Source organism: Balaenoptera borealis (genome assembly GCF_965194805.1).
Source record: "Balaenoptera borealis genome assembly, chromosome: 13".
NCBI lineage: Eukaryota > Metazoa > Chordata > Mammalia > Artiodactyla > Balaenopteridae > Balaenoptera > Balaenoptera borealis.
The window spans coordinates 5,954,635-5,981,349 of record NC_138870.1 but is presented as its reverse complement, the minus strand read 5'-3'; the positions used below and the strand labels follow the sequence as shown (position 1 = coordinate 5,981,349).

General features: G+C 49.9%; 1 protein-coding gene across 3 annotated transcripts in view; it reads right to left on the bottom strand.

Moving 5' to 3' along the window:
- Nucleotides 1–381: 381 nt before the first annotated feature.
- The window catches only part of NTF3 (neurotrophin 3), a 66,901-nt gene continuing 40,567 nt past the window's right edge, over nucleotides 382–26,715 (bottom strand). For all 3 annotated transcript variants that reach the window (XM_082349840.1, XM_082349841.1, XM_082349842.1), the window contains exon 2: nucleotides 382–1,477. In XM_082349840.1, the coding sequence (XP_082205966.1) occupies nucleotides 698–1,477 (780 nt within the window). In that variant the 3' untranslated portion in view covers nucleotides 382–697. The remainder of the gene's footprint in view (nucleotides 1,478–26,715) is intronic.

Below are 26,715 nucleotides of genomic sequence, written 5' to 3'. Positions count from 1 at the left end.
TCAGAAAACCACTGCCAAAAAGCAAACAAAAACCGAAGCCAAAAAAAAAAAAAAAAAAATTCAACCCTTAACAATCTCAAACCCCCAAACAACAAATGTGCTGAAAAGAAACTTGCAAAACGAAAATTGCCAGCTTCATTGTTATTGTTTCGGGACTGTAACATTGGAGCAAATCATAACTCTAATTGGCAAAACTGACAGCAGAGAAAGGCGAGTAGGTTGTGGGCAGCGAGCTTGTCGGCCAGAATTAAGGGTGCAGCTCCAAACTGCCAAACATCGCTGCAACGGAGGTGGTAACAGTTCTTTTAATTAATGAATCAACCATGAGGCATCCCCGGAAGGGGGGATATAACTGTGTCTACACACAACTCTGACATCAGCCGATTTTAACAAGTTTACTAAAACGACAGTCATGGCCTTGACAATACTGAATGCAAAATACTGGTGTACACAGATTTTACAGGGCGGTGGATCCCGAGAGCCGGGTTACAAGGATCAGGTTTAACAGATGGCAGAGGCCTGAGGGAAGGCAAGCACACGGATTTTATTGAGAAAAAAAGCTTATATACTGTAGGGTTGCTGAAGTTTAATAAATAAAGGTCAACTTATAATATATAAAAACAATATAAACATTTATATGCTACATGCATATTGTATAATTTAAAGTAATAATTTATATACGGGGAGAGATGCCAATTTATGTTCTTCCGATTTTTCTCGACAAGGCACACACACAGGATGTGTCTATCCGTATCCACCGCCAGCCGACCAGTTTGTTGTTTTCTGACGTCAGTGCCCGGACGTAGGTTTGGGAGGTTTTGCATTGAGAGTTCCAATGTTTATCGTCAATGCCTCTGCAACCGTTCTTGACAGGCCTGGCCTCTTTACACCTCGTCTCATAAAAATATTGTTTGACGGGAGAGTTGCCGGTTTTGATCTCCCCCAGCACCGTGACCTGGTGTCCCCGAATGTCGATGGCCGATGACTTGTCGGTCACCCACAAGCTCTCGCTGTCACACACGGAGTACTCCCCTCGGTGACTCTTGTGCTCCGCGTACCTCTTCCTCCGCGCCGTTCTGTTGGTGGCCGCGGGGTTGCCCACGTAATCCTCCATGAGGTACAGGGGAGGGGGCTCCACGGGGGTGCTGTCACTCAGCAGGACCCGGGGGGAGTTGTAGCGTCTCTGATGCCGCAGCAGTTCGGGGCCCATGGCCGTCATGGGCTGGAATTCCGGCTTGGCGGGCTCCCGGGGGGCCTCTGCTTTGGGCAGGGTGCTCTGGTAGTTTTCCTTAACGTCCACCATGTGCTTGGAGAGCTTGTTTTTTAAAATATCTGCCTGGATCAGCTTAATAATCAGGGAATTGAGCGAGTCTTCCGGCAAACTCCTTTGATCCATGCTGTTACCTTGGATGCCACGGAGATAAGCGAGAAATATCACATAAAACAAGATGGACATCACCTTGTTCACCTGTAAGATCTGAAAAGGAAACATAGGTGTTAACAAAAGGTGGTGGCCGCTGGGTCCGTGCCATCCTGAACCAGAGGCTGAGGATCCCTGTGAGGCAAGAGAGAGAGCAGGGTACTACCATTCTAGGGGAGCATCAAAACGCCCCTGTACTGACCAGAGACAGAGTCTGTCTATTACACTCCCCTTCCCCTGGGAAATACTGCCTTTTACCAGCCCTCCTTTCTCTCCTAGATGTCCAAGTGCCTTCACCTCAACAATCTTTCCTCCAGCATCGTGGCTGTGTGAGAGAGAAAGAGGTGTGTCTGTGTGTGTAAGAGAGAGAGGGCAAAATCGTCTTTTTCACAAGGAAACCAAGAACATCGCTGGAAGGACTACAGCCTAGAAGAGTCAGGTCTTTCCCGAAGACCCGGGTCACAAAGAGGCAGGTGCGCTTGACTCCAGGCTTTCAACCTCCATCTCCTTCCTGGACAGGTGGCACCTGTCCCTTTTGCACCTGACGTCTACCATCTGCAGCCTTCTTCTGTGTGTGGATGACGTCCTGCCACTTCTTTATTCTATTTATTTATTAAAAAAGTTTTTTCCTGGATGTGCCACGCAGCCTGTGGACTCCTAGCTCCCCGACCAGAGATGGAACCCGCGCCCCCTGCAGTGGAAGCACTGGAAGCGTGGAGTCTTAACCACTGGACCGCCAGGGACGTCTCCTGCCACTTCTTTAAAGGTCCCTTGAGCCTGAAAAGATCACATCCCGCTCCACCTCGGCAAAATACGAAGAAATGGAACCTGAAAATTATAAATGCGTACGTACATTTTTAATTTAAAAAAATCAGTGGCAGTAGCTTTGCAATTGTCTCAAGAATCATAGTTCTCTTGCCTCCTTCACTGCAGCCCCTGAGACCTCTCAAAGGAACAGATACCCCAAGGTTGGGCCAAGCCCAAGGTTGGGTTGGGCCAGTTGCTTCTATATCCGTAGCATCAGAGATGGCTCGTTCTTGGCCAGCCTGGCAGAGCTGTTCTCCTGCCCTTGTAAATGACCATGTGGGCTGCGACCTGTGCTGTGAGAGGGCCTGAGTGTCAGGTGCTCTGCCGACCTCTCCGATGGACATACTTGCCAAGGTGCCCACCTGATCCCCAGAGACCCTCTTCACAAGACGGCAGCCCCCCCAAAGCACCACCTGTAGAAGATGGAGACACAGCTCAAATTAATGGGCTACACTTGCCCTGAAGTGCAAGATTCCCTGTTAATGTTTCATGTTTGACTTTTTAAGTTTCCACTATGAAATGTTCCTTTTAATGGTTCTGTTTCTAATTCTGCTGTCTCCTTGTTTCAATGGCATCTTAACCCATCAACGCTCTCATTCTGTTGCCATAGTAGAACCTCGACTTGGGGTTTCTGCTGAGTCCTTGTGGAATTAGAGGGCCGATCTTGACATACCTTCATTGCTGGTCTCTCCCTCACTAGAGCACAGCCCTGATTTTCCGAGGGTTGGCACGGGAAGGAGATTTTTTCCGGTGGGGAGGGCTGGCTGCACTAATGACCCCTCCCGTGCCCCGTGCTTCACACCACTCGCCTCGAGGTGCTCATTCTGTAATCACCATCGAAGCCACCTTACTGTCCCCAGGCCTTTCTCGTTTCCTCTTTAAAGCTCTAAGCATGGAAAATAAAATCCTTTCCTTGGTTCACCTTTGGTATTTCGAGAAACCCAGGGGGAGAAGAGAAGGGAAATAAACAAATGTGGCACAAGACATAGAAAATCGGCCCTGATTGTAATTATTGTATTATCCTGGGAAAATGGTTCCCACAGGATAACTGATCTCCCCCCCAACTCTGCATAAGAGTGACATCCCCTTCAATCTTGCAGGCCCAACAAAATCAAGGTTGAACACAAAAAGTGTGGTGTACATGCAACTAGAATTACACCCCCTTCTCCCTTCCAAAATAGACTACAGCTGCAATAAAATAATTTGGGATGGAGAGGCTATCAAAAAACAATTTATGAAACCCCCCAAAAGCCCAGCCACTATCAACTAAGAATAAGCAGGCTACCTGCTTACAGGGAAATCAATCAAGTGTGGTGAGTGGAGGGAGGTCCCAGGTCCAGTAAGAGTCACGCCTAGATTAGTAAGGTCATTGCAAGGGTGAGTCGGTAGGAAGAACGTTGATGGATTGGCCTGCTATATGGGAGGTGGCCTGTATTATGGAACCAAAAGATGTAAGAAAGAGAAGGGTATTTAATCCAACTCCTTCATTTTATAGATGAGGAAAACCCAGACTGCAGTTTAAAGCAGAGGAGAGGCACACAAGCGCAGAGAGGGGGACTCCGCACTCTGGGCCCAGCATTCCTTTTCATCACGTCATGATCGGGCTCCCACGCCCCACCCCTCAGCCCTACTCACTGTTCACGAGCCGCTTGAATAAGCTTTACGGCCCATGTGACCCTTCACCTTGCACACTTTCACAGCCTCCTCCCCTGCTGAAATTTTGCTCATTCTTCAGTGCCTGGTTCAGAAGCTAACTTTTCCGCGATGCTCCCCTGATAGCGGCAGCCCGGCCTCCTTTGCGTCTCCGTGGCATGGTGGCAGGTGTCACAGCCCTCATGGCACGACGTGGTTTACTCCCTAGACTCTCTCCTCCAAGGCCAGGAGCCCCTTCCTCCCTGTTTGTGTCTGCCTCTCCCCTGAGTCCACACCACAGTGAATACAAAGTGGGTGCAGTGAGTCAGAGATGGACCGAGGGTGGCCGGAACTCCTGTCCTCCACGCACGGAACTGGCTACCTAGTCTGCAGGGCCTAGGGCAAGCATTTCTCACAGGCAGGATGGCGGCAGGAGGCGTGACCACGTTTGAGGCAATGCTCGGGGCCCCCAGGTGCATGCTCCATGGTCCCATGGGACCTCACTTAGAAAACCCACAGTCAGAAATACAATTCTTCCGAATTTCAAGATGGTAACCACAGAGCGCTACACCTTGAGTTTGAGGTCCCCTCTCTGAGCGCCACACTCTGTGGGATGCCCCGGCTGCAGGAACTAAGACAGCTCGTCCTGGCGAAATTGTTTGCAAGTAAGGGCGGAAAGTTACCGTTGGTCAGAAGGGATGTGCAAAGCCCACAGGGTGCTGCGAGGCAGGGTGCAGCGTGCAGGGCCATGGACGGGAGCTGTGACTTTACTGCAACCCGGCAGGGAGGGCCCGGGGTTGTGGACAGTGGGAAAGGCTCCTGAGACCGCCTTCCTTGCTCCCCTGGGAGGTGGGGGACTGGGGGAGAGGTCAGGATCGTCAGAGAGGAAGACTTCATCACTGATATTGTAAAGAATCGCCAAAGCACAGTGCTCAGATCGTACAAAGCAGACTGACTTGTAGCTGATTTATTATTGTTTTTCAGTTCTCTACAGAGAATTGTAGAGGCTGGACTGTTCCTACCATCCCATCTACCTGTGGGAGCCCCAAGGCAAACCCCAGTATCCCCTCGGGTCCCAAGCACACAAATTCAGCACAGAGACATCAGGCCAGCACTGCTGGTAGTGGGGTGGGACAGATGAACGAAATGAATTATATAAAAATTCCCAAACGCCCCTTAGCATGGGTCCTACCCATTTCTGGATCTGAATGGTTGCTTACCATCAAGTCCAAAAACTCGTCATGATACTTTGGAATAAGTCCTGGGAGTAAATCATCTGCAGGCTGGTAAGTGTTTCTAGATATTTGCAAGGCTGTGTTAAAACCCAACAGGCTTCCTGCGGACTCCACTTTGATAATCTGCTTTCAGGTTTTTCGCAGAGAGCAAGCCCAAGAATGTCGCTAATAAAATTCGCCCAAACACAGATGTTGGAGTTGGAAGGGGCCATAGAGAACCACCTCGTTTTTACCGTTAAGGACACTGAGACCCGGAGCAGTGTAAAGCGAGCTGTGTAAGATCTGACTGCTACATGACACAGAGAGGGACAGGGGACCCTTGGTGATTAAGCGTAACAGAGATCGCATGGCCGGTGCATAATCAAGGTCATGGTCAGGGGTGAAAAGTGACATCATTAGGAAAGCACTTAGCACCGTGCCTGGCACACAGTGATCCACTGGACAGGTTAGATGAACGTGACCCTCAGTTATCTGCGCAGCAGAAGACACTGCACGCCCACCCTCCATGCACACACACCGGGTAGCAGAGGACTTATTCCCTGGAGTGGGGAGTGGAAGAGGAAAGGCAGTACCAGGAAGGCGCATCAGTGAATGTTTCAATTTAGAGAGACTTCTATGCTCCTTCGCTAGTGGTGACTGCAGTTTATAGAGACCCCCATTTAAGCAATGATCCTACTGAGTTATCACTGTCTCTGAATGGCTCCTCCTGGATGACTAGGCCACGTCTTTCTCATCCCCCCGCCTCTGACGTCCGGCACAGCGCTGCACTGTTGTCGAGTCTCCAGGTCCATTTACTGAATGAGCACCTACTACAAGCAAGACCTACACAGCTTCCTGGCCTGGGATTCTGTCTGGGTTTCTGCCAAGCCTGGTTTGGAAGCCAATCAACTCTGCCTTCTTCTCCCAAAGAAAATACAGGCCTGGCTCTGAAGCAGGCCAGGGTCCCCAGGCTCTTCTCGGCTAGAATTGGAAAAAGACCTGTTAAAGACCTCCGTTAGACCCCTTCCTGCACTCTCCCCAGTGCCCGTTTTCCCCGCTCAGAGTTTTCCAAGATTCTGACCAGCTTGCAGATGCTATTTTGCTCGCTTAGAAATGCTTTCCCACATATGGTGTTTTCCCAGTCCCTGGAGCAACATTCCTACAAGGTTTCACCATCCCTCAAAATACTCAAAAGAGAGCAATTTCTGATTCCTCCTTTTTGGCTCAGTGTACAATACACACAGAGGGTTTGGGGTCTGGAAGGAGCAGCTGAAATGGAAGAGAAGCCGGTGAGGACGGTGGTACAGGGTCTGAGGCCACAGCAACCAGGGTCTGTCCTGCCACACGCGGGGAATGGGGGCCATCACCGCTGAGTTCCAAGTCACCTCTCTAGGACTAGCTCCCTAGCACGTGCGAGCCACCGCCTGGCCATGAACCCCCAGCCCTCGCTTGTTGCACGTGTACCGAGTGAATTTTGTAGCCTGGGCAGAGCGGGGTCACCAAGCACAAAGATGTTCTTGCCGGGAACTGACATACATTGCATCTTTCATCTTGGTAACAACCCCTCGGAGGTAGGTAGTTACGTTTCTCATTTCAGATGGGGAAACCAAGGCATGGGGAGGTTTAATAATTAGCTAACAAGCAGCAGAGCCCAGACGGGATGGCCGTCTGCCTCTGGAGCAGATGCCCTGTGCTGTCTGTCTGTCCCGGCTCTCACACAGTCCAGAGGAAACTCAGCTTCCAAGCCTGGAGCCGGGACAGCTCCACCCGGCAGGCCGAGCCCCCCCCCCCGAGAAGCCCCTAGGCAGCTCTCGGCAGTTTCCAGGGGCTTGAGGCCACCACTCCTGTTTCCTCCTCTCAGATTCCCCATGAAAGGAAGCACAATTCAGTTTCCTCCCGTCCCTCCTGGGCCTGATGCCCTCCAAGGTCAGGCCCCTGCAGGTGCCTGTCCCACGCGTTGCTTCATACAGAGCACAGAATGTGCCACCTCAGACCCTGGGTTTGGCCCCAGCGCTGGAAAAGGGGGTGAATAGCACAGAAGGCATAAAGGCTCTGTTCTAGCTTTCCTAGGGGAGGAGGTGTGAGAACAAAGGTGGAAGCACTTTTTTACTTGCCAAGCGTTGAACATGCAAATTCTAGAGATTTCATTATGTCCAGGGTAACCACCTCCGCCGGAGGCAAGTGCACTTTCTGGCGGGGGTGACCGAGGACACTGGCCAGTTGTAGCCATAAGGACCTAATTCTTTGGAGAATTTCTGCAGCGATGACCTGGTCTCTGATGAATGCTAAGATGTCCAAAGACCACATCCTGCCAGATAATCCTAATATCTCGTTCAGGGAGTGGAAAGAGAGAGAGGTGGGGAGGCGATAGATTTAAAGCAGAATGACCGAAAGGAAAGGAATGTGGTGGAAACATTAAACTAAGGCCATATAAAAGGACTGGCCAGGCTTGTTCTCCTGTCTTAATTGCAAAATTAATTCAAATTGGCTTTGTTCTGAACACGGGTCCTGAGGCCTCAAAATGAGTCAGTCGGGGCCACATGAAGATGGTCTGACCCCTGACAAGGCTGGGAGCCGGGAGAGACACGTCCCGGTGGAGCCTCCGCTGGGGACTCGTCTGGCTTTGGTTAATCTCTTTAATAATGATCCGGAAGCAGGAGAGAGGAAAAAGTGGCAGGTTAATTGGAACGCACGGATGACGCTTGAAGGGAAGGCGCTACAAACACCGATGAGGACAAACCAATTATTCCCCAGCCCCCGTGTGGGCGGGCGGTCTGGAAGAAGCAGGATGAGATTAGACTGGAAACACGTAGGTTAACTCACTGGGGGCAAGGTGGACCCAAAACCAACGAGGGAGGGAAACGCTTGTGAAAGGATGGAGGGAAGAAGCGACTTGGGGTGGCTGCAAGGTGCGGATTAGAAATGAAGTCACAAGAACTGGGCCGTGTGGGGGTTCATGGCGCTCCTTCCCCGACGGCCCTGCGTGCACCCCTCAAACCCACCTCGCTCACTCTTATTGCACCTCTGAGGGTGGCCACTCTTCCCTGTCTTAGGGAGAACAAGAACACATACATTGAGCTTTAGAGAGGGTAAGAAATCGAGCCGAGATCAGAGAACTAGTCAACGACTGTCGTCAAAGATGCTGGTGAGCATGGTCTAAATCCCCCCCCGCCCCCCAACCAAAGAGGATCACCTCTCCGCTGTATTTGGTGAGACCTCATTTGAGATCCCTGATCCCTGGGCAGGTCTGCATGACATAGAGTCCATACAGGTGACAGCAGAGGCAGGGAGATGGATTCCTTCCCTGTTCTCTAAAAGCCCCTCATTCTGCAGAGTTCCTCTTTGTGGAACTTACTTAACTCAGGGTTCTGAAACCGACTGACACAGACAACGCTTGGCCCAAGATCTGAAATAGGACAAGGTCCTCGGTTTTCAGGGCATGCTGGCTTCCCAGTGGAAACAAGACAACCTATCAACAAGGAAGGTGTGTTCTAGGGTGAAAAGAAATGAAATAGAGACCTCAGAAGGGTGACTCACCTCCCTCAGAAAGGAACTGCTGAAACTGGTTCCTCTTGGAGGTCACAAAATGAAGACAAGAGACCCCTGAAAGGACAAGGAGCCGGTCTCCCAAAAGCAAGCTAAACACCCTGAGCTGGCAGTAAAAAGCTGGGAGTTTCTTTTTCACAGCTGTTGGAAGAGGAATTTTACATTGTTCAAAGCATCCACTCATCGGGCCCCAAGGTAGTGAGAGACAGAAGGTATGGCACATGTCAAAACAATGTGCACCACAGCTCCGAGAAGAAGGTAGTACAGTTATTCCCCAGGCCAGGGAACCCTCTGGCTTGGCCCCATCTTGGCAGAGAGATCTGAAAGGAGCTTGGTATGCCGACACAAGCCCCAGGAAACCCAGGTTTACTTTATCCTTTACATCCTACCAACTCTCATTTCATGGCCAGAGGCTGGGCAAGGAACAATCTGCAGAGAAAATTTGAGTCAATCCAGCTACCGGCCATAACTGTGTTTATCTAGGGAATTCCGTTTTCTTTGTTCTGGGCACTAATGCCCATTCACCACTGTGCTTGAAGATGCACATGCATGGGTTTGTGGTGGGCTTGTGTGTGCCTGTGTGCATACACACACACACTATAGCCTCCCAAAATGAGGATGGGTTACAGTCGAGTTATTTCCAAATTACTGTATCATTTAATATTCTGAGACATCTTGATTTTGGTTTCATTTTCTGCATCTGGGTTAACTCCATTTTTCCAAGTGTGGAAACACACAAGGGAAGGTTGCTTCCATTACACAGCCAGTTGCGGGTACGGCTGGCGTTCAACTCTTAGCGTCAGAGAATAACCTCCCCAAGCAAATGAAACTTCTTGTCCTAGAGGTACTCCTCGTGTTTGAGTTGGGTTGATGTGTCAATCATATGTGTTACCTGTAAAGTGCTACCCAGCTGTAAGCTAATTGTAACAGAAGGCTGCTGACCGTCAATCTTTAATAATTATGATAAATAATGATGAGGATGATCAATTATCTACTTTGTCTACCCAGCCAAGGATGGGTCTCAAACTTCGCAGAATAAGGAAGCTGGCTTTACCTTGAGAGCTGGGAGCGAAGGGAAATCCCAAATCAGGACTCTCATTCACTCTCCAGATGCCTCTTCCAAACCAAGACCACAGCTGCCTTGGCAATGCCCAGATGTGTGACTGCACCCGCCAGGGCAGCGGCAGCGAGGCCGGGGTCACCCCAAACCACCCTGGTTTGGCCTCACGAGGACTTGGCCGCAGTGAGTGCGGTCAGATGGCAGCCTTTCTCCTCCAGGCTTGGCGATGGGGCCTGTGTCTCCCGCTCACACCTCCCCCAGCCCACAGCCAGCCTCCTTCCACGAGGATGAGGGACTGGCAGATGGTCCATGGCTGCCTTTGGTCTGGACGCCCTCTCCAGGAAACCGCGCTGTCTGGGGACTCGGAGGGCCAAAGCCTCCTTCCACGGCTCACCCAGCCACCGTCCTTCACCTGAATCCCCTGCCAGACCAGGAAAGCAAGGCAGGAGAGGCGTCTGCACGGGAGATTTCCTGAGCCTCTTTGCTCCCCCTTGCAAAGGAAGGCTGGAATGGACACACAGGAAGAAAATCCATCTTCCACCCGAACCCAAGTGTGTGGAAGGCACTTCATAAACACTATGATCCAATCCCAAACCATCTACCGACTCTCGCTCTGGGCAGCTGGGCAAGACTAGAAACCAACCCAGAGTTTGTCCTCTGAATTCTGGCACCAACACTGTGGACCCAAAGCTGTCCTTCATCACGGACACAATCATCATAACTGCTTGTAATAGCAGCTAGTATTTACTGAGCCGCACCACATGCTGAGGACTTCTCCAGACTTTACATGATCGTCTCAATTAATCTTCATGGATACGATTATCATGCCCACTTGTCAGCTCAGAAAACTGAGGCTCAGAGGGATTAAGTCATTTTGTCCAAGATCACGCATCAGTTGAGAGGTGGAGCCAGGATGCAGACCCCTGTGTGACCCCCAGGTTGTACTTTTAGCCGCTACCGCAGACCACCTCCCAACTCTTTCCAGAGAGTTGAAGGCACCTGCCACTTGCTTGCAGGGAGTGCGGCACCAAGCCCCGCATTGATACGTTAATGCTTCTTTCCTTGTTCTGAGAAAGAGATGTCCAAGACAGGTGCTCTGAAGTGCAAAGGGAACATTTCACCGTCCAAGGCTGGGCATTGCCAATTCACAGTGGCTGAGAAGCATATCTATGCAACACGGGGCTGACGGGCCCACTTATCTGTGCTTTAGTTTCCCCAAATGTCACACATTCCTTTCCTCTGTCCTTATTGGATGGTAAAGAAGACCAAGAACCCAGGGATTCTTTCTGAAATTTGCTGGAATTTTGAAGGCGAGACAGATTTCTGATTACTTGGTTTTCATAGATTTTTAGCGTATTGACAAGGAGAAATAAAATAATGTGGACTCTTGGCATGTCTCCCACTTTGATTTATGAATGAAAAGCATCTCTGTCACTGCTCATCCTGGGGTCTCAATTCCTAACGGGCTTTCTCCCTAGGGCTGCTGCTGGTATTTTGGGCAGGAGAGTTAGTTCTTCATTATTCAGTTTTGTCTCCCACACATGAAGCTCTGCCCCCAACCTACTAAATGTCAATCATGTCCCCAGTCATGGTGACGACCAAAAAAAGGCACTCACACTTTTCCAAATACCATCTGGGGAGGCCTTATCCCTCCTGGTTAAGAATCACATAACATAATGCTGGTGGACTAAAGTGGTTCTCAGCCGTTTTTGACCCTTTTTAGAATGTGATAAAAACTAAAGAAAGTTTTCCCTAAAAAAATGCATGTGCACATAGCGGAAAAGTTTGCAAAAAAATTCGAGGCAGTTCACCAGCTCCCCAAAGCCTACCCAGAGACCGATAGATCCTCGGTGAAGAACTTGAATTAAACAGTTTTTCACAGCTTCTTTCCAGCTTTAATATCCTGTGCTTCTATGACCCTCTGCTAACCCTGAGCCATTTCTTCACCAGACAAATGATCCTCAATACTGGTCTCGTTTTCTGGTCCTTCCTACTTTTCTGTGTCCTTTTGAAGCTACAGAGCCAGGCACTGGCATCCTAATCTACTAGAATTCTCATATAATGGGAAGGTTACAGCAGGAAAGTGGCCTGCCCCAAATGCAACAATCAATTAATGGAAAAGCCAGAACCAGAAGCCAGCTCTCCAGAGGCCCAGAGCTGTGCTGTCCATCTGGAACCAACACAGAACCATAAATATAAGGACACCCAGAGGGAAACCTGCCCACAAGGTTGCAGAAGGGCTTCTCTGGGAGGTGCAGTGGAATCAGGACCAGCACAGCATGTGGAACGCTACACTGTGAGAGGGCTGGAACCCTCGCAGCCTGACTCAGCTCAAGAGGTAGCCCATGAGGCAGAACCCTTCCCTTCCTTTTACAAACATTTTTGTGGCATCAGCACCATTGTCTAGTGACATCTGCACTCCTCAAGAGCTTTGGAATGGCATGCCTTTTCTCTTCCATCTCTGGTCCTGCCACCACTCTGGATGACTTCACCTCCAACCTGATGGCTTTTCCATCCCCTTTGGTTTCCCTGTTCCTCAGCGTACTCAAGACCAGTGCTCTCCCTTGTCTTTGGAAACCTTGCTGTTTCTGAAGAGCTTCTCTGCGTCCCAGCCGACTGGCGTTATGACTGTGAGCGTGGCTGCACGCTGTCTCAGGAGGAGAAGCTGGAGGAGGGAGGGGTGCAGGACAATCACAGAGCATGGCCCAGGGGGACACCCCGGAAGCCTGAGAGAGGAGGCTTAAGCACCAGTAGAGGCTCTCTTTTATATCAGATGGCAAAAGTGGATAAGTTCATTGCTCTGGAAGAGAGTGTAGCCAGAAGATACACTGGGATCGAATACTGTGTACAAGCAGGTTGCTAGTTTAAAACATGCTGATTTCTGACACTCCTCCCACCTAGTGGTGGGTCCATGTGCCCTTCTCTTGTAGGTGGATGTCCTGTGCCCATTTTGATCAATACAGTATAGAGGAAGTAACATTATGTGACTTCCAAGGCTAGGCTGTGAGCAGCCGTGTGGCTTCTGCCTGTTCTTGGGGCCCCGAGCTGCCACGGGAGGCACTGACATTCAAGGCCACTAGGTTGGAGATCCCCCCTCACCGTGGTCTTCCAGCCAGTGCTGCCAAGGCACTCGTCTTGCGGGTGAACTGGCCTGGGTGACCCGTGCCAGCCCATCAGTCAACTGAAAACCACCAAGGACCTCTGTCAAGGCCACCTGACACAGAAGAATCTCCCAACCCAGCTCGACTCAATTCCCTGGGCCACAACATCATGAGAAATGAGAAAACAGTGGGTTTTTTTTTTTGCCACCAAGTTTGGGAGAGTTTGTTACACAGTGAAGGATGGACAAACACCCAGAGCTGGAAAAAGTACAGAGGATGAGAGGTGTCACTTTTAGTGCCAGTGATGCCATTTCACTAAGCTTGCTCAGAAGAGTCTGAGTACACTCCTGGAGGATGGTCTAAAATGGACCTCGGGGATCATTACTGGAGCCACGAAGAACAGGACCGTCCCCACGGAAGGGGCGAGCCGTCAGGCACCTGAGGCCCTGCGGCCAAGGGTCTGACTGCAGAGGGGTGACACAGAGCCAGGGGGCCATCTCTGCTCCTGGGGACCTCAGGGCAAGTGATTGTGGAGGGGTGGGGAGAAGGAGGGAGGGAGGAAGACACAGAGAGAAAGAGAGGACGGAGGGAGGAAGGCAGACAAGGCTTTCTTGAACAGGGTTTCAGCTGAGTCCAAGGCCCCTGCATGGTGGCTTTTGCCCCAGCTAGGGAAAAACGGGGGAGGAGAGACTGTCCCCCAAAACCACCACGACTGCCGCTCAGAGGGTGTCTGCATCTAGATCCATCCGTGTTAGGAACCACTCCACCCCGCCAGCACCCAGAGCTGGCTAACCCCACCCCAGGTGACATTTTCTTCCTAGCAGCCAGGGACACGAACACAAGCACGAAGGTATGAGCACTCAGGGTCAAAAAGGGCTTCCTGGTGGTGACACAGAATAGGCCACACTCCTGCGGCCACTGGGACCTTGTCCCAGAGTGGCCGGGGCAGTGCCTACAGCTCTCTGCCATCAGAGCAGAGCAGAAAGAGGAGGAATTCCAACCTGTACAAGAGCTGCTGGGAAACAGGCCAGCAGAGCGTGTGTGTGTGAGGATATCTGTGAGTGTGCCTGTGTGTGTGTCTGTGTGAGTATGTGTGTATGTGTGCATGTACGTCTGTGTCTGAGTGTGTGTGTGAGTGTATATCGTGTATATTTGTGTGTATGGTGAGCGTGTGAATATCTGTGAGTGTGCCTGTGTGTGAATGTGTATGTCTGTGTGTGAATGAATATATATCTGTGTCGATATGTGTATGTATATCTGTGTGTGACTGTGTGTGTCTGTGTGTCTGTGTGTATGTCTGGGTCTGTATGTCTGGGTCTGAGTGTGCATCTGTGCGTGTGTCCACATTTGTGTGTGTGTGTCTGTATGAGTGTGTATGTCTGAGTGTGTGTGTGTGTGTGTCTGTGTGTCTGCGTCTTAGTGTGTGTGTCTGTGCGTGTATCTGTGTGTATCTGTGTGTGTCTGTGTGTCTGTGTCTTAGTGTGTGTGTCTGTGTGTGTATCTGTGTGTGTCTGTGTGTCTGCGTCTTAGTGTGTGTGTCTGTGCGTGTATCTGTGTGTATCTGTGTGTGTCTGTGTGTCTGCGTCTTAGTGTGTGTGTCTGTGCGTGTATCTGTGTGTATCTGTGTGTGTGTGTGTCTGCGTCTTAGTGTGTGTCTGTGTGTGTATCTGTGTGTATCTGTGTGTGTGTGTGTCTGCATCTTAGTGTGTGTGTCTGTGCGTGTATCTGTGTGTATCTGTGTGTGTGTGTGTGTCTGCGTCTTAGTGTGTGTGTCTGTGCGTGTATCTGTGTGTATCTGTGTGTGTCTGTGTGTCTGCGTCTTAGTGTGTGTGTCTGTGCGTGTATCTGTGTGTATCTGTGTGTGCGTGTGTGTCTGTGTGTCTGCGTCTTAGTGTGTGTGTCTGTGCGTGTATCTGTGTGTATCTGTGTGTGTCTGTGTGTCTGCGTCTTAGTGTGTGTGTCTGTGCGTGTATCTGTGTGTATCTGTGTGTGCGTGTGTGCCTGCATCTTAGTGTGTGTGTCTGTGTGTATCTGTGTGTGCGTGTGTGCCTGCGTCTTAGTGTGTGTGTCTGTGCGTGTATCTGTGTGTATCTGTGTGTGCGTGTGTGCCTGCGTCTTAGTGTGTGTGTCTGTGTGTATCTGTGTGTGCGTGTGTGCCTGCGTCTTAGTGTGTGTGTCTGTGCGTGTATCTGTGTGTATCTGTGTGTGTCTGTGTGTCTGCGTCTTAGTGTGTGTGTCTGTGCGTGTATCTGTGTGTATCTGTGTGTGCGTGTGTGCAGTGGGTGGGGAGGGGGTGCTGAGGAGAGAGACAACCCTAGGGTTGGAGGAACACAAGCCTGGGGTGCGCCTTGCAGCTCTCCCAGTCAGTCCCCATGGGACCTCGGACAAGCCTTGTTTCCACCTCCCAGGCATCAGTTTGCTCTTCTACAAAGTGAGGGAATCCAGGTAAATCATCCTGAGCTCTTCGCAGTGTCTGCAGTCTGCCTACCCACAGAGGGGCAGAGACAAGGCTCTGGGCTCCCTGCTCACTCTCTCTGGTCCCCAGGGACACGGGGGGTTGGGGTGGGTGGGAGACGGCTCTGGGGTCCTGCTGACCCCGCTCCCACCCCCCGCCAGCTCTGCCCATGTAAGGAGGAAGGCACATGGCCCCAGTGGCCCTCTCGGGTCCCCAGGAATTGGAAACATGTAAGGACAGGCTGGGGAGAAGCCTGGGAGATAGAAAGAGAAACTCTGGGTCAAGTTTGCATTTCTCATTATTCCTCCAACCCTTCTCAAATTCCTTTTGTTTAGAAACCTCCTTGGGTTTCTGAAGGCTGCCCCCTCCCCCATCCCACCTCTGGAAAAGTCTAGGAGCTCCTCCAGCCTGTAACCCTTCCGGATAACATGTTCCATATGTCGGTCACTCTCTGCATGAGATGTGAGCACTCCCTTTCCTGGTCACCTCCTCTGTGGTCTCCCCACAAGCCTCTCCCTAGAACAAGAGGCAGCGAGGGTTTCCATCAGGCTGGAGCCCGCTGAACCTGCGGATTCCTGCAGCTTTGCCTCCGAGTGCCCGGAGGGTGCCTGCCTTGGCCCCAGCCTGCCCACCACCACCGACAGCTGCACCAGACCCTCCTTTAAGCTCTGGGGCCAACTGAGCAGGGCTGACCCAGCTTGCCACGTTACTTGCTGAGAGCGTGCTTCTGTAGCAAAGCACACAGCCCTCTATTGTTTTCCTTTCCCACCCAGCTCCCCCCTCCTCCTGTGTCTACCCACCGTGGTAAATAAAGGCTGAGGATTTTTCCAACACCACTTCCAATTCTTTTTTGGGGGGGATGCGAGCACACCTTCCATACCTCCTCCCCTGACCTCTACCCCACACCCCCTGCCCTCTCTGATGCATCTTTTGGTGATTGAGTTTGACTCTTGAAAAATGCAATGCATGGCTTCACACTAGTTCTGGTGGATTTCCCAAAAGACAGAAGAAGGTGGGTTTTCACCCCTCTGGAGGGGTTGAGTTGGAAAGGCTGAAGATGACCTCAAATAAGTACCAGTGAGCCTGAGAACTGTGTGGAGCTCGTCTTCCTCAAAAGCACAATTGTACTTAAAGGCTCCAGGCCCCCACGGGTGCCCGGGAGAGCAAGCAGAGGCTACCTTGAGACAGGCAGTGAGGCAACCCTTTAATCTAACAAACACAGCCAGGAGAAGCGGGCAAAGCGTCCATCAAGAGGCTCGAGGCTTTTACAGACACAGGTCGTGGGCAGAAAACATCTGGGGACATGGCAGAACCCCCTGATCTCTTAAAGGAAGGAAGGATGCTACACTAAGCACCTACTATAGGCCAAGGACTGCAACTTAAAACTTACATCCTACTGTCTTTAGCTTTTTGGGTGGAGATGAAGTTAGGAAAATTATAAAGAGAGGGTATTGCTAATTTTAAAGCTGAGAAATTTAGGGCATAGCATAGGTGAGTGATGGGCTCAAAGCTGTCACAGCCAGAACCAGAACCGTGCTTCCTGACTCCTGATCCAGCACTCTTCCTAAAAGATAACCTCTCTATTCTCAAAGCCCTGAAGAATCCAGAGGACAGACCATATGCCTGGGACCGTCCAGGAAGTAGAGATCCCCCAGCTCTCTGGGAATTTTGGGAGAGTCCCTACAGCTACAAAATGCAGACTGCACTTTTCTCTAGGCCCACTGCCTCTTTGATGCACCAATTCATACCAAGTGGATCATTTCCAAAGGTGGGCCACCTCTGGCTGCAAGAGCCTCTTCCTATGCAGGGAGATGGGTGGGGCCGGTCCTGGGCTCAAGTTCTGAACCTACTTCTTTCTAAGCCTCCCCAGTCCCCCCTCCCCCATTCCTGGCTCTGTTCCGTCTGAAGATTTATTGTATTCTGGAGATCAAACAACTGGTTAAGCAAAAGCCTGTGTTAAAAACAATCTTTCTCAACAATAGCTGTTTTAAGAAAATGACAACAATCGTGAAGGAAAATGTGTTTGATGATGGGCATGAGACTAATGAGACAACTGAACTAATATTACTGGGGGATCTCACTTCAGAAGCTCCAATTACGCTTGATGGGCTTTGGCAAGGAACCCTGCAGTTTGGTGCTAATGAATGCATTAACATAGAGGGTAAGTTGGAACCCAAGAATGTGCAGGAATGTGTCCTGACACTGTGCTGGGCACGCAGTAGGAGGGCCACCGAGGACCTGATGAGCTGAAGTGGAAAAGGGTTGGAGACCTTAGGACAGGCAGTCATTTCTAGCCAACAGACCAGCTCTTCTGCCTCTGGACCAATTTGCAGAGTTTGAACCATCTACTTCAGGGAGATCTATTTTGGTTTACTAGAAAGAAGGCTCTAGTGAGTTTCCAGGCATGCCGTCGAAATGGCCAGATTCACTGGATTTAATAGACAGGATTGCAAAACAGTTCTTCCCAGACCTGAGGCTCTGTGATTCTATGTAAAGGCAAAACGCTCCACCATGGGGACGTTGATGGGGCCATAGCGATGTGTGGGAACAGTCAATGACCTCCACCCTGAAGTGGGTGAGTCACATGGTGGAGAGGAGGGGATGGCTGCAGACTGTAGTCAAACTGAAGGGTCTGGAAATATACTGGCATTGATTCAGAATGTGGAACTTTTGATCCTATAACATTTTATATTCTAATTCCCCTTGGTGATGTTAATAATGCAGTTGGCTAGTGCCACACTGACAGAATTTATGAAGCAAAACTCACCCAAGAACAGGAAGGAATAACTTCAGTTTATACCCTACTTACGCCTCTGAAAAGGTTGAGTGCAAATCACATTTCTGTGAATTGATTTGTGTTTTAAAGATACTAAGAGGGTTTGCAACAAAAAATCTTATTGTGAATTCCTATGGAAAGCAGTAAATAACCACTCTTCCATTAAAATATATATATATCAGACTAGTTTTAGCTTAAAGCAAAGTACATCTTTAAATGTAGAGTAGCTATGCTGTGAATATATCACAATTCCACAATGAACACATGTGCTTTGAGATTAAATTCTTCACCAAGAGAATAAGACTTAATCCTTTGATGAGCTCTTCAACTATTTGGGTGACCTGTTAACATGCATTATTCCTTATGGCTTATTCTTCAGGAAACTAGAAACTGGGAAGAAGGAAAGAGGCGGGAGAATTTTCTGCTGGCAGTTCCCATTTTTTCCACTCCCGTGTCCTAAACAATGTCAACCTAAGTGCCCATAAAAAATGACATGTCTGTCTTCTTCTCAAGGTCCCAATAAGGAAAGGAACAGAAGGAAGAGAAAGCAAGCAGAAATCAAGCATTCTGTATGTAGCAAAGGCTCAAGAATAATTATGATATCAATAATGATGATAGCATTTGCTCCTGCCTGGAACTTCGCTAAGATTTAATTCTGCAACAACCCTCTGAGGCAGGTCCCACAGTCGACAGTCACTTATCTGAAATCCTGTGTATTACTGTACATTACCTAACACTCTCCATGGGTCTGGGGCAGCCCCCGTGATTAAACAAGGTAATATTTCTATTGCAAAATTATAAATACTCACTTAAGAGAGATAAAGATTATGTCAATTCAGGTCATATTTTGCAGCCAAATAAATCTGCTGAAACTTTAAGAAGGGACTCTGGGTTTTCAGAGCTTTGTAGGTTTTGGAATTGTAAATAAGAGACTGTGGGAGTGCTTTATTCTCTCTACTTCGTAAATAAAGAAATAGGGCCCCAGAGAAAACAACTCGCCTCAGATCACACCACTGCCATACTAGAGCTGGGATTCAAACCCAGGTGTGTCTGACACCAAAACTCATTTCTCAAACACCATGCTATCTGGGTGATGTTTCCCATCTAAGAGATCAAGAGAATACAGAGGCCAAATTAACCCGTGATTGCATACACCCTTTTTATGTTTAAAGAATTTTAAATAAATTTCTCTAGAGATTCTTTTTCCATGTTATAAAAGTAATCAGAGCATATTGGAGAGCATTCTAAAAATACAAAAATACATAAAGAAATCTATCAACTCCCACAAGTACCCAGCCTTTTCTAAACACGTGCAAAGTTTTTCTAGGCATTACAAAGTTGAGATTGTTGAATACACATCCTTCTTCGACTGACTTACGTAATCGTATAATCTAAGCATTCTCCCATTGTATTAAAATTGTACATAAACAAAGTTTTGATGGCTACATAATTAATATTCCATCCCAGGAAAGTGCCGTAATTTACTGTATTACGCCCCCTTTGTAGGAAATGTATTATTTCCCATTCTCCATTCTCATAAATAATGTTGCAATAAACATCTTCCTGTGCAGAGGTGACCGTGGGTCTGAGTTATTCCCACAGTCCTTTGCTTCAGCCCTTCTTCTACCCCACCCCTCCGCCCTGGTCACATCTGCCCTGCACCTGCCCAGCCTCAGGTCAATCAAGCATCCATTTCTCCGGCTGATACTCGGGCTGCGGAGACGGGGAAGGGCGGCATGGACACTGTTCGGTGCCAAGCAAATTTATGTTCTCAAGTTTGGCTCAGCCCTTGCTGTAGATCAATTTTTTGCTATTCTTCCTGTGTCAGGTCTTTCTTCTGTTCCTCACAACAGCTCTCTCAAAACCACATTTATCTCCTGAAGTCTCAGAGCACAGAAAGCTTGCCTCCTACTTCAGAGAAAAAGAAAGAGAGGGTCCCCCAGGTAAGAACTCTTCACTCTGTACACACATCTCCTTGAATGCACACAGCTGAAGTGGCCAGATGCTTTATCACCCTAACCAGTAAACTTTTGAAAGTGAAAGGGGGTGCAATTAATCATTTGGTTGGGGTAATTGTTACACGGCAGGCCTGCCCTGGATCAACCAGGACTCCACACTCACACTGAGTCCAGCCATAATTTCCTCTGAGTGTCTGGGTGTCCTGGTCACATTCTCTCTCCAATAGCATCTACAGCGACACGCTGGTCCCACCGCCTCCCATTCACTCAGAAGCCTCCTTCCATCAGGGCTTCCATCCCAGTCCTGTCTTCAACCTGCCCCTCTCTGCAGGTTTCCTTTCCTCAGCAGACACAGGCAGACCTCAGACATTGCTTGCCCTGCGGGTTCAGTTCCAGACCACTTGCAATAAAGCAAATACCATGATAAAGCAAGTCACATGAATCTTTTGCCTTTCCAGTACATATAAAATTTATGTTTACACTATACTGTAGCCCATGAAATATGCAGTAGCATTGTGTCTAAAAACAAATGTACATGCTTTAATTAGAAAATACCTTCTTGGGGCTTCCCTGGTGGCGCAGTGGTTAAGAATCTGCCTGCCAATGCAAGGGACACGGGTTCGAGCCCTGGTCGGGGAAGATCCCACTTGCCGCGGAGCAGCTGGGCCCGTGAGCCACAATTACTGAGCCTGCGCGTCTGGAGCCTGTGCTCCGCAACAAGAGAGGCCACGATAGTGAGAGGCCCGCGCACCACGATGAAGAGTGGCCCCCGCTTGCCACAACTAGAGAAAGCCCTCGCACAGAAACGAAGACACAACACAGCCATAAATAAATACATTTATTTAAAAAAAAAAAAAGAAAATACCTTCTTGCTAAAAAATGCTAACCATCATCTGAGTCTTCAGCGAGTTGTAATCTTTTTGCAATCGTCAAATCAAAAATCACTGATCACAGATCACCATCACAAATAATAATGAGAAAGTTTGAAATACTGCCAGAATTACCCAAATGTGACACAGAGACATGAAGTGAACAAATGTGGATAGAAAAATGGCACCGATGGACTTGCTCAAGGCAGGGTTGCCACAGACTTTCAAATGTAAAAAAGGCAACGTCTGGGAAGTGCAATAAAGCGAAGCCCAATAAAACGAGGTGTGCCCATAATGTTCGCATGTTACCAACCCTAAACAAGGAAAAGAAAATAGCTCTCCCCTAAGGACAACTAGCAGGTCCCAGTCCAACTTCATATGAAAGCACCTGCACTGGTTACTTCCACTTCCTCCATCCCCTCGAAACGGGCAGAATTCCCTCCATCCATCCTCACCACCAGCACCGGGCCCTCCGGAAGCAACCCTCCCAGAAGAGCCCTGGGTCCCTCATTTGAAAATCAGGTAGATGCCTTGCGGCCCTTCCTTCTTTAGCCTCCTGACCTGTCTCCTTAAGCTTCTGTGGCTCTCCCACAGTTTTCATCCAGCCGTTTCTAAATGGGATCTTAGTTCCCAGACCAGGGATGGAACCCGTGCCCCCTGCAGTGGAAGCATGGAGTCTTAACCACTGGACCGCCAGGGAAGTCCCATTAAATTCCAGTTGATTCTGCCTCCTACTTCTCACAATGCACGCCCCTTTTCCCTACGGCCCGTACTACCTCTCCTGCCGGGATTACTCGCGGGGACCCTTAGATGGTTTCTGAGACCCCACTTTCACCCTCTCCCAGACTCCCTCTCATTTCCTCTCCACAACTGGAACGGAAGGACCTTCTAAAGTGGAGCTTGACTGCATCGCTCCCCAGCTGGAGAAATTTCTGTTCTTTTCTAAAACCTTCGAGGTGAAGCCCAAATTCCTCAGCCTGGCATGAGGCCCTTCCCAGTCTGGTCTTGGGTGCGGGTCTCACCAGGAAGGGCTGCAGTTCTGCAAACCCGCCAGGTGCTCTCACCTCTTCAAGGATCTCTGATGACCCCCTTTGCCGGCAGTATCCCTCCCACCCCCGCCCATTACCTGGTTGATTCCTATGTGTCCCTCCCACCCTGCTCCTACACCACCTCCCTAAAGACACTGCCTTTCAGCACATTCTTTTATAACCCTCCTTTTCCTTGTCTTTCTCCCGCACCGGACTGTAAGCTCTCCTTCAAAGTCTGATGTCCTGAGTATCCATAATGGTGCCAGGTTCACAGTCGGTGTTCAGTAAAAGGTTCCGAGAAACATAGTCAATGGGCCAAAGGGATGGACCTCTTAAGAAGCGTGACCATTGATGATTTGGTCCTGGTATAATTATTATTAGTTCTCCCTTTCATGCTCACTTGTCTCCAAAGGCCCTTAACATGGACTAATTGCACCCTCTAAAGATACTTATTGAGTCAAGAGCAACAGAGTGGCTGGTACCACTCGGCTGAGGACGCTGTGAGGGTAGGGAGAAGGAGTTCCTGGGCGTCCTGGGAGCTGATGATGACACGGGTGATCTCTCACACAACCTGTGTGCCAGCCACTGCAACGGAAGGATTCGGATGCCGAAGAGGAAAATCAAAGTTTCATCTCCAGCAGTCCCGGCCCACTGCCCGGAAGCAGCACTGCTGTCTGTCTTTAGGAAGGAGAGGTGAGCAGGAAGGCAGCTCCCCCGGGGGTACAGAGAAGGACTCCTGCACCAAGACGGGAAGGGACACAAGTCCGAAGCCCCTCTGGACCTGCGTCTCCTCTCTCACACTCCACCTACAGTTCTGGCCCAGGATCAGGATTAGATCGGGAATTCCTGGGGCTTGGAGAGAATGCACGAGACTGGAGAACCTGCAGATAAAAGCACGTGGGAACCAGAACTCAACAGATCTCATGAAGGTGAGACGAGGGCTGGGCCCAAACGCTCCTAAGCTGCTGCCACGGAGGCCAAGTCCCGGCTGGGGCAAGGCTCTGAGTGAGAGGCCCTCCGGCCAGGTCAGGGGGCCCCGTGGGGCCCTACATGACCACTGGCTTGCATTGTGCCGGAGGGCAGGGCCCATCTCATTCAGCTCTGCAGCTCCAGCCCCTAACAGTGCCTGGAACAATGTGGGCTACAGGATGACATGTGTGGATCAGAAAGAACTTACTCCCAAAAGACAGATAAGGATCTGGGAAGAGCTGGCCAAGCAAAAGGTGAAGAGGAAGCAGGCTTGACTCCGTCAAGGTGACAGAAAGAAGGTTCAGGGTCATGTCTTTAGCAAGAGCTCTGAGGGGAGGGGAGACCGCTTTTGAACTAAGCAGAACAGGAGCTCTGGCGGACCCCCCCAGGAATACATACACCTGATAAGTGGACCTCAGAGAGGGTGCGTGCTCTCGCCACCCAGAGAAAAACTAGGCTGGAGAGCTTTTTTTTTAAAGTTCACTGAATAACAGCTCTGGGGGTAAATTAACACAGGCATCAACATAGAAATCTGAGGTCACTGATCCTCTAGAACAGAAAGCAAAAGCCTACTTCTGAGACCAACTCCTGGTCTCTGATCCTGCCCCTTCCCACTGCCGTGGCTTTCTCCCTCAACATCAGCCTCCCAGGAACCCTGGGACCAGCGGGGAAAAGACAGGTACAAATGGGAAAAGAGGCCAGCCATGATGGTCATGCTGGCCTTGAAAAACTGCCCAGTCGCCAGGCATCACGGGAGAGCGGCACCTCCCCTCCCCCACCCCAGGCAGGTTCAAATGATAGTAACAGAAGAACTGACCAGAAAGAGGGGCAGAGAATAAGTAACCACTAAAGGGAAAAAGTGAGGACGTTGGCATTGGTGGCTCCAGATGTCACGATAAAAATTCCGAACATATACACTGTTCTGTATATTTTCGAATTGATTATTACAGTAGCTCAATGAGATATAAGGAGCAATATTTTCTTTATTTTCCGTTGAAGAAAACTGAATCTTAGGAAGATGAAATGATTTGTCCAATGGCAAACAGCCACTAAGTGACAGAGCTAGGCCTGCATCCACATCCTCTGGCTGTTATTCTTTTTCCTAAATACTTACACACACTCTGTGCCTAATCGTGTTTTCTTTTTTTTTTTTAAACTTTGTCAAATCACGCTGGTTGTTTATTTTGTACTCTATCTTTCATACATTTTTACCAGTTGACTTTTTTATTTAAATTAATTTATTTATTTTTGGCTGTGTTGGGTCTTCGTGTCTGTGCGAGGGCTTTCTCTAGTTGCGGTGAGCGGGGGCCACTCTTCATCGCGGTGCGCGGGCCTCTCACTGTCGCGGCCTCTCTTGTTGCGGAGCACAGGCTCCAGACGCGCAGGCTAGGTAGTTGTGGCTCACGGGCCTAGTTGCTCCGCGGCATGTGGGATCTTCCCAGACCAGGGCTCGAACCCGTGTCCCCTGCATTGGCAGGCAGATTCTCAACCACTGTGCCACCAGGGACGCCCCCTGATCGTGTTTTGCCTTCAGACCACACCAATCCCCAGCTCTCTTTCCATCAACACAGTCCTGGGATTCTTACCTATTACATGGTATTAAAAAATACTTTCAAGTTATTCCCTCTTTAGAGCCTGATTACGTATAGATGGCAACCTGACCCTTAGCTAAATCACATACCTCTTGCGAGGTGATGCTTTCTGGACAGGATCTCAGAGATCACATTTATCAAAAGGAAACCAGGTGAACACTGACAATATGCAGACAAATGTCCAGGCCCTCAGCTCGGTTTTCTGTCTTGTACATAACGCTTTCTTGCACCAGACTTGCAGGGTTCATGCACAGCACTGGGAAGAGGGTTTCCCCATCTCTCCGACCCTCCTACCGCTGACCAAGACATACCCTGCAGGATGCCTAATGCTCACTTTTTTCTTTCCACTAGGAGGCAGAGACTTTCCCGCCAGGAGATCCACCCTGGAATTCTATAGAGAGCCAGAGATCTATCCCCAGGGAGCAAATCCAAGTCTCATGCGACACTATTCCCCTCTCTACAATGCCTCTTCGTGCAGACTTCCTACCCTCCTTCACCAGCCTCCACCAGACGCTCTTCCTTATCTCCAAGAAGAGCTCCCAAGCAGTCCGGCCACAGAAGGAAACACACGTAATAAACAGCCGATACCGAAGCTGAGTCTTCTGAAAGGCCTCTGGAAAGGGCCACGGCTACCATCAGCCGTCCATGCCCCTGTGCACCGAGGTTTGCCCCACCCTCTATCCCAAATCTTCCTACTGCAAATTTTAGTCTCTTTTCTTTGGGTACGGTCTTGGTGGGAAAAGAGTACCCACATGATCATGCTTCCGTATTTCAGCATTAGTTTCTAATTTCAATACACTATTTCCTGAGAGTTTCCCAAACTCACATAGGTCCTCTGGGCGAGAGATGAGGAAGCCCAATGAGAAAGTGACCCATTCAAGGTCCCTCCCCAGTTGATGAATCCAGGTGTCCTGAACCCTTGTGAATTGCTGTTTCCAAAGGCCGTCTGCTCCACATTAATAGCCCGTGAAACAGTCTATAAAAACCAGAGGAAGTTTTAGTGCCTTCAAGTCAGTGAGTCTCGACACAGACTATACCAGTGGATGAATAACTATTTAATTGCCGATTGCAGGACACAGTCACAGGGCGGAGAGGAGCGTGGGGATGGAGGAAATGAACTGCAGCTCCGTTGCCAGAAGGAAGGGTGGGGACGGAAGCGGCTCCAAGCAGGTGTTGATAACATGCCCAGCTCCTGTGAACACCAGCAGCCAGAGACACGCACTCTGCACTTCAAAATAACAGCCTTTATCAGAAGTCATCTGGGCGACATGCTCGTCTTACAGCCAGACTTGCTGGGGGAGAGGCCTCCAGGCTGGGTGGCGTGCTCGCAGGATGTCTGGGGCTTCGCCTGGGAAGGGAAGATGAGGCTTCTGGTCTCACGGCGTGGCTGGCCCGGTGGCGGCGGGCAGAGGCAGGGGAAGGAAGGACGATGTCGAGAGGAATCTCTGGCCCCCGGCTCCCCCTTCTCCAGCCATCGCACCAGGGACCCTGGAGAAGGCAGGGCGTGCTCTCCAGGACGGGAGTAGAGAGGAGGGCACGGCCCCTGCCCTGCAGCTCACGTAGGGTGGGTGGTGATGGAGGCTTATCCACTGCACAAATGGCCACTCAGGCTCCAAGCAGAATGCCCCAGGAGCACGGATGACCTGCCTCCACCTGGGCATCCCGACCGTGACACAGGATGCAGCAATCAAACTTCAGGCTGAGGGGGTGTTTGCCGGCTGCAAAACTTGAACGTACTAGCTGCTCTCTCTTGGAGCCTGTGGCCGTTAATCCAGCTTCCCGCTCACAGTAGAAATAAGAAAGAGCTCTTGTTCCCGTATCAGAGGAGAGGAAGAATCCCAGCCATGTGATTCTTCCCCATGAAAACCTCTACGACACAAGTCTCCCCTTAAAATGAACTTGTGAACAAGTAACAACACCAAAGGGAAATGGGGTTCCTCTCATTCTGTTTTTTTTCTCTAAAACTTTGGGTTTATTTATTTATTTATTTATTTATTTATTTATTTATTTATGGCTGTGTTGGGTCTTCGTTTCTGTGCGAGGGCTTTCTCTAGTTGCGGCAAGCGGGGGCCACTCTTCACCGCGGTGCGCGGGCCTCTCACTATCGCGGCCTCTCTTGTTGCGGAGCACAGGCTCCAGACGCGCAGGCTCAGTAGTTGTGGCTCACGAGCCCAGTTGCTCCGCGGCATGTGGGATCTTCCCAGACCAGGGCTCGAACCCGTGTCCCCTGCATTGGCAGGCAGATTCTCAACCACTGCACCACCAGGGAAGCCCTCATTCTGGTTTTT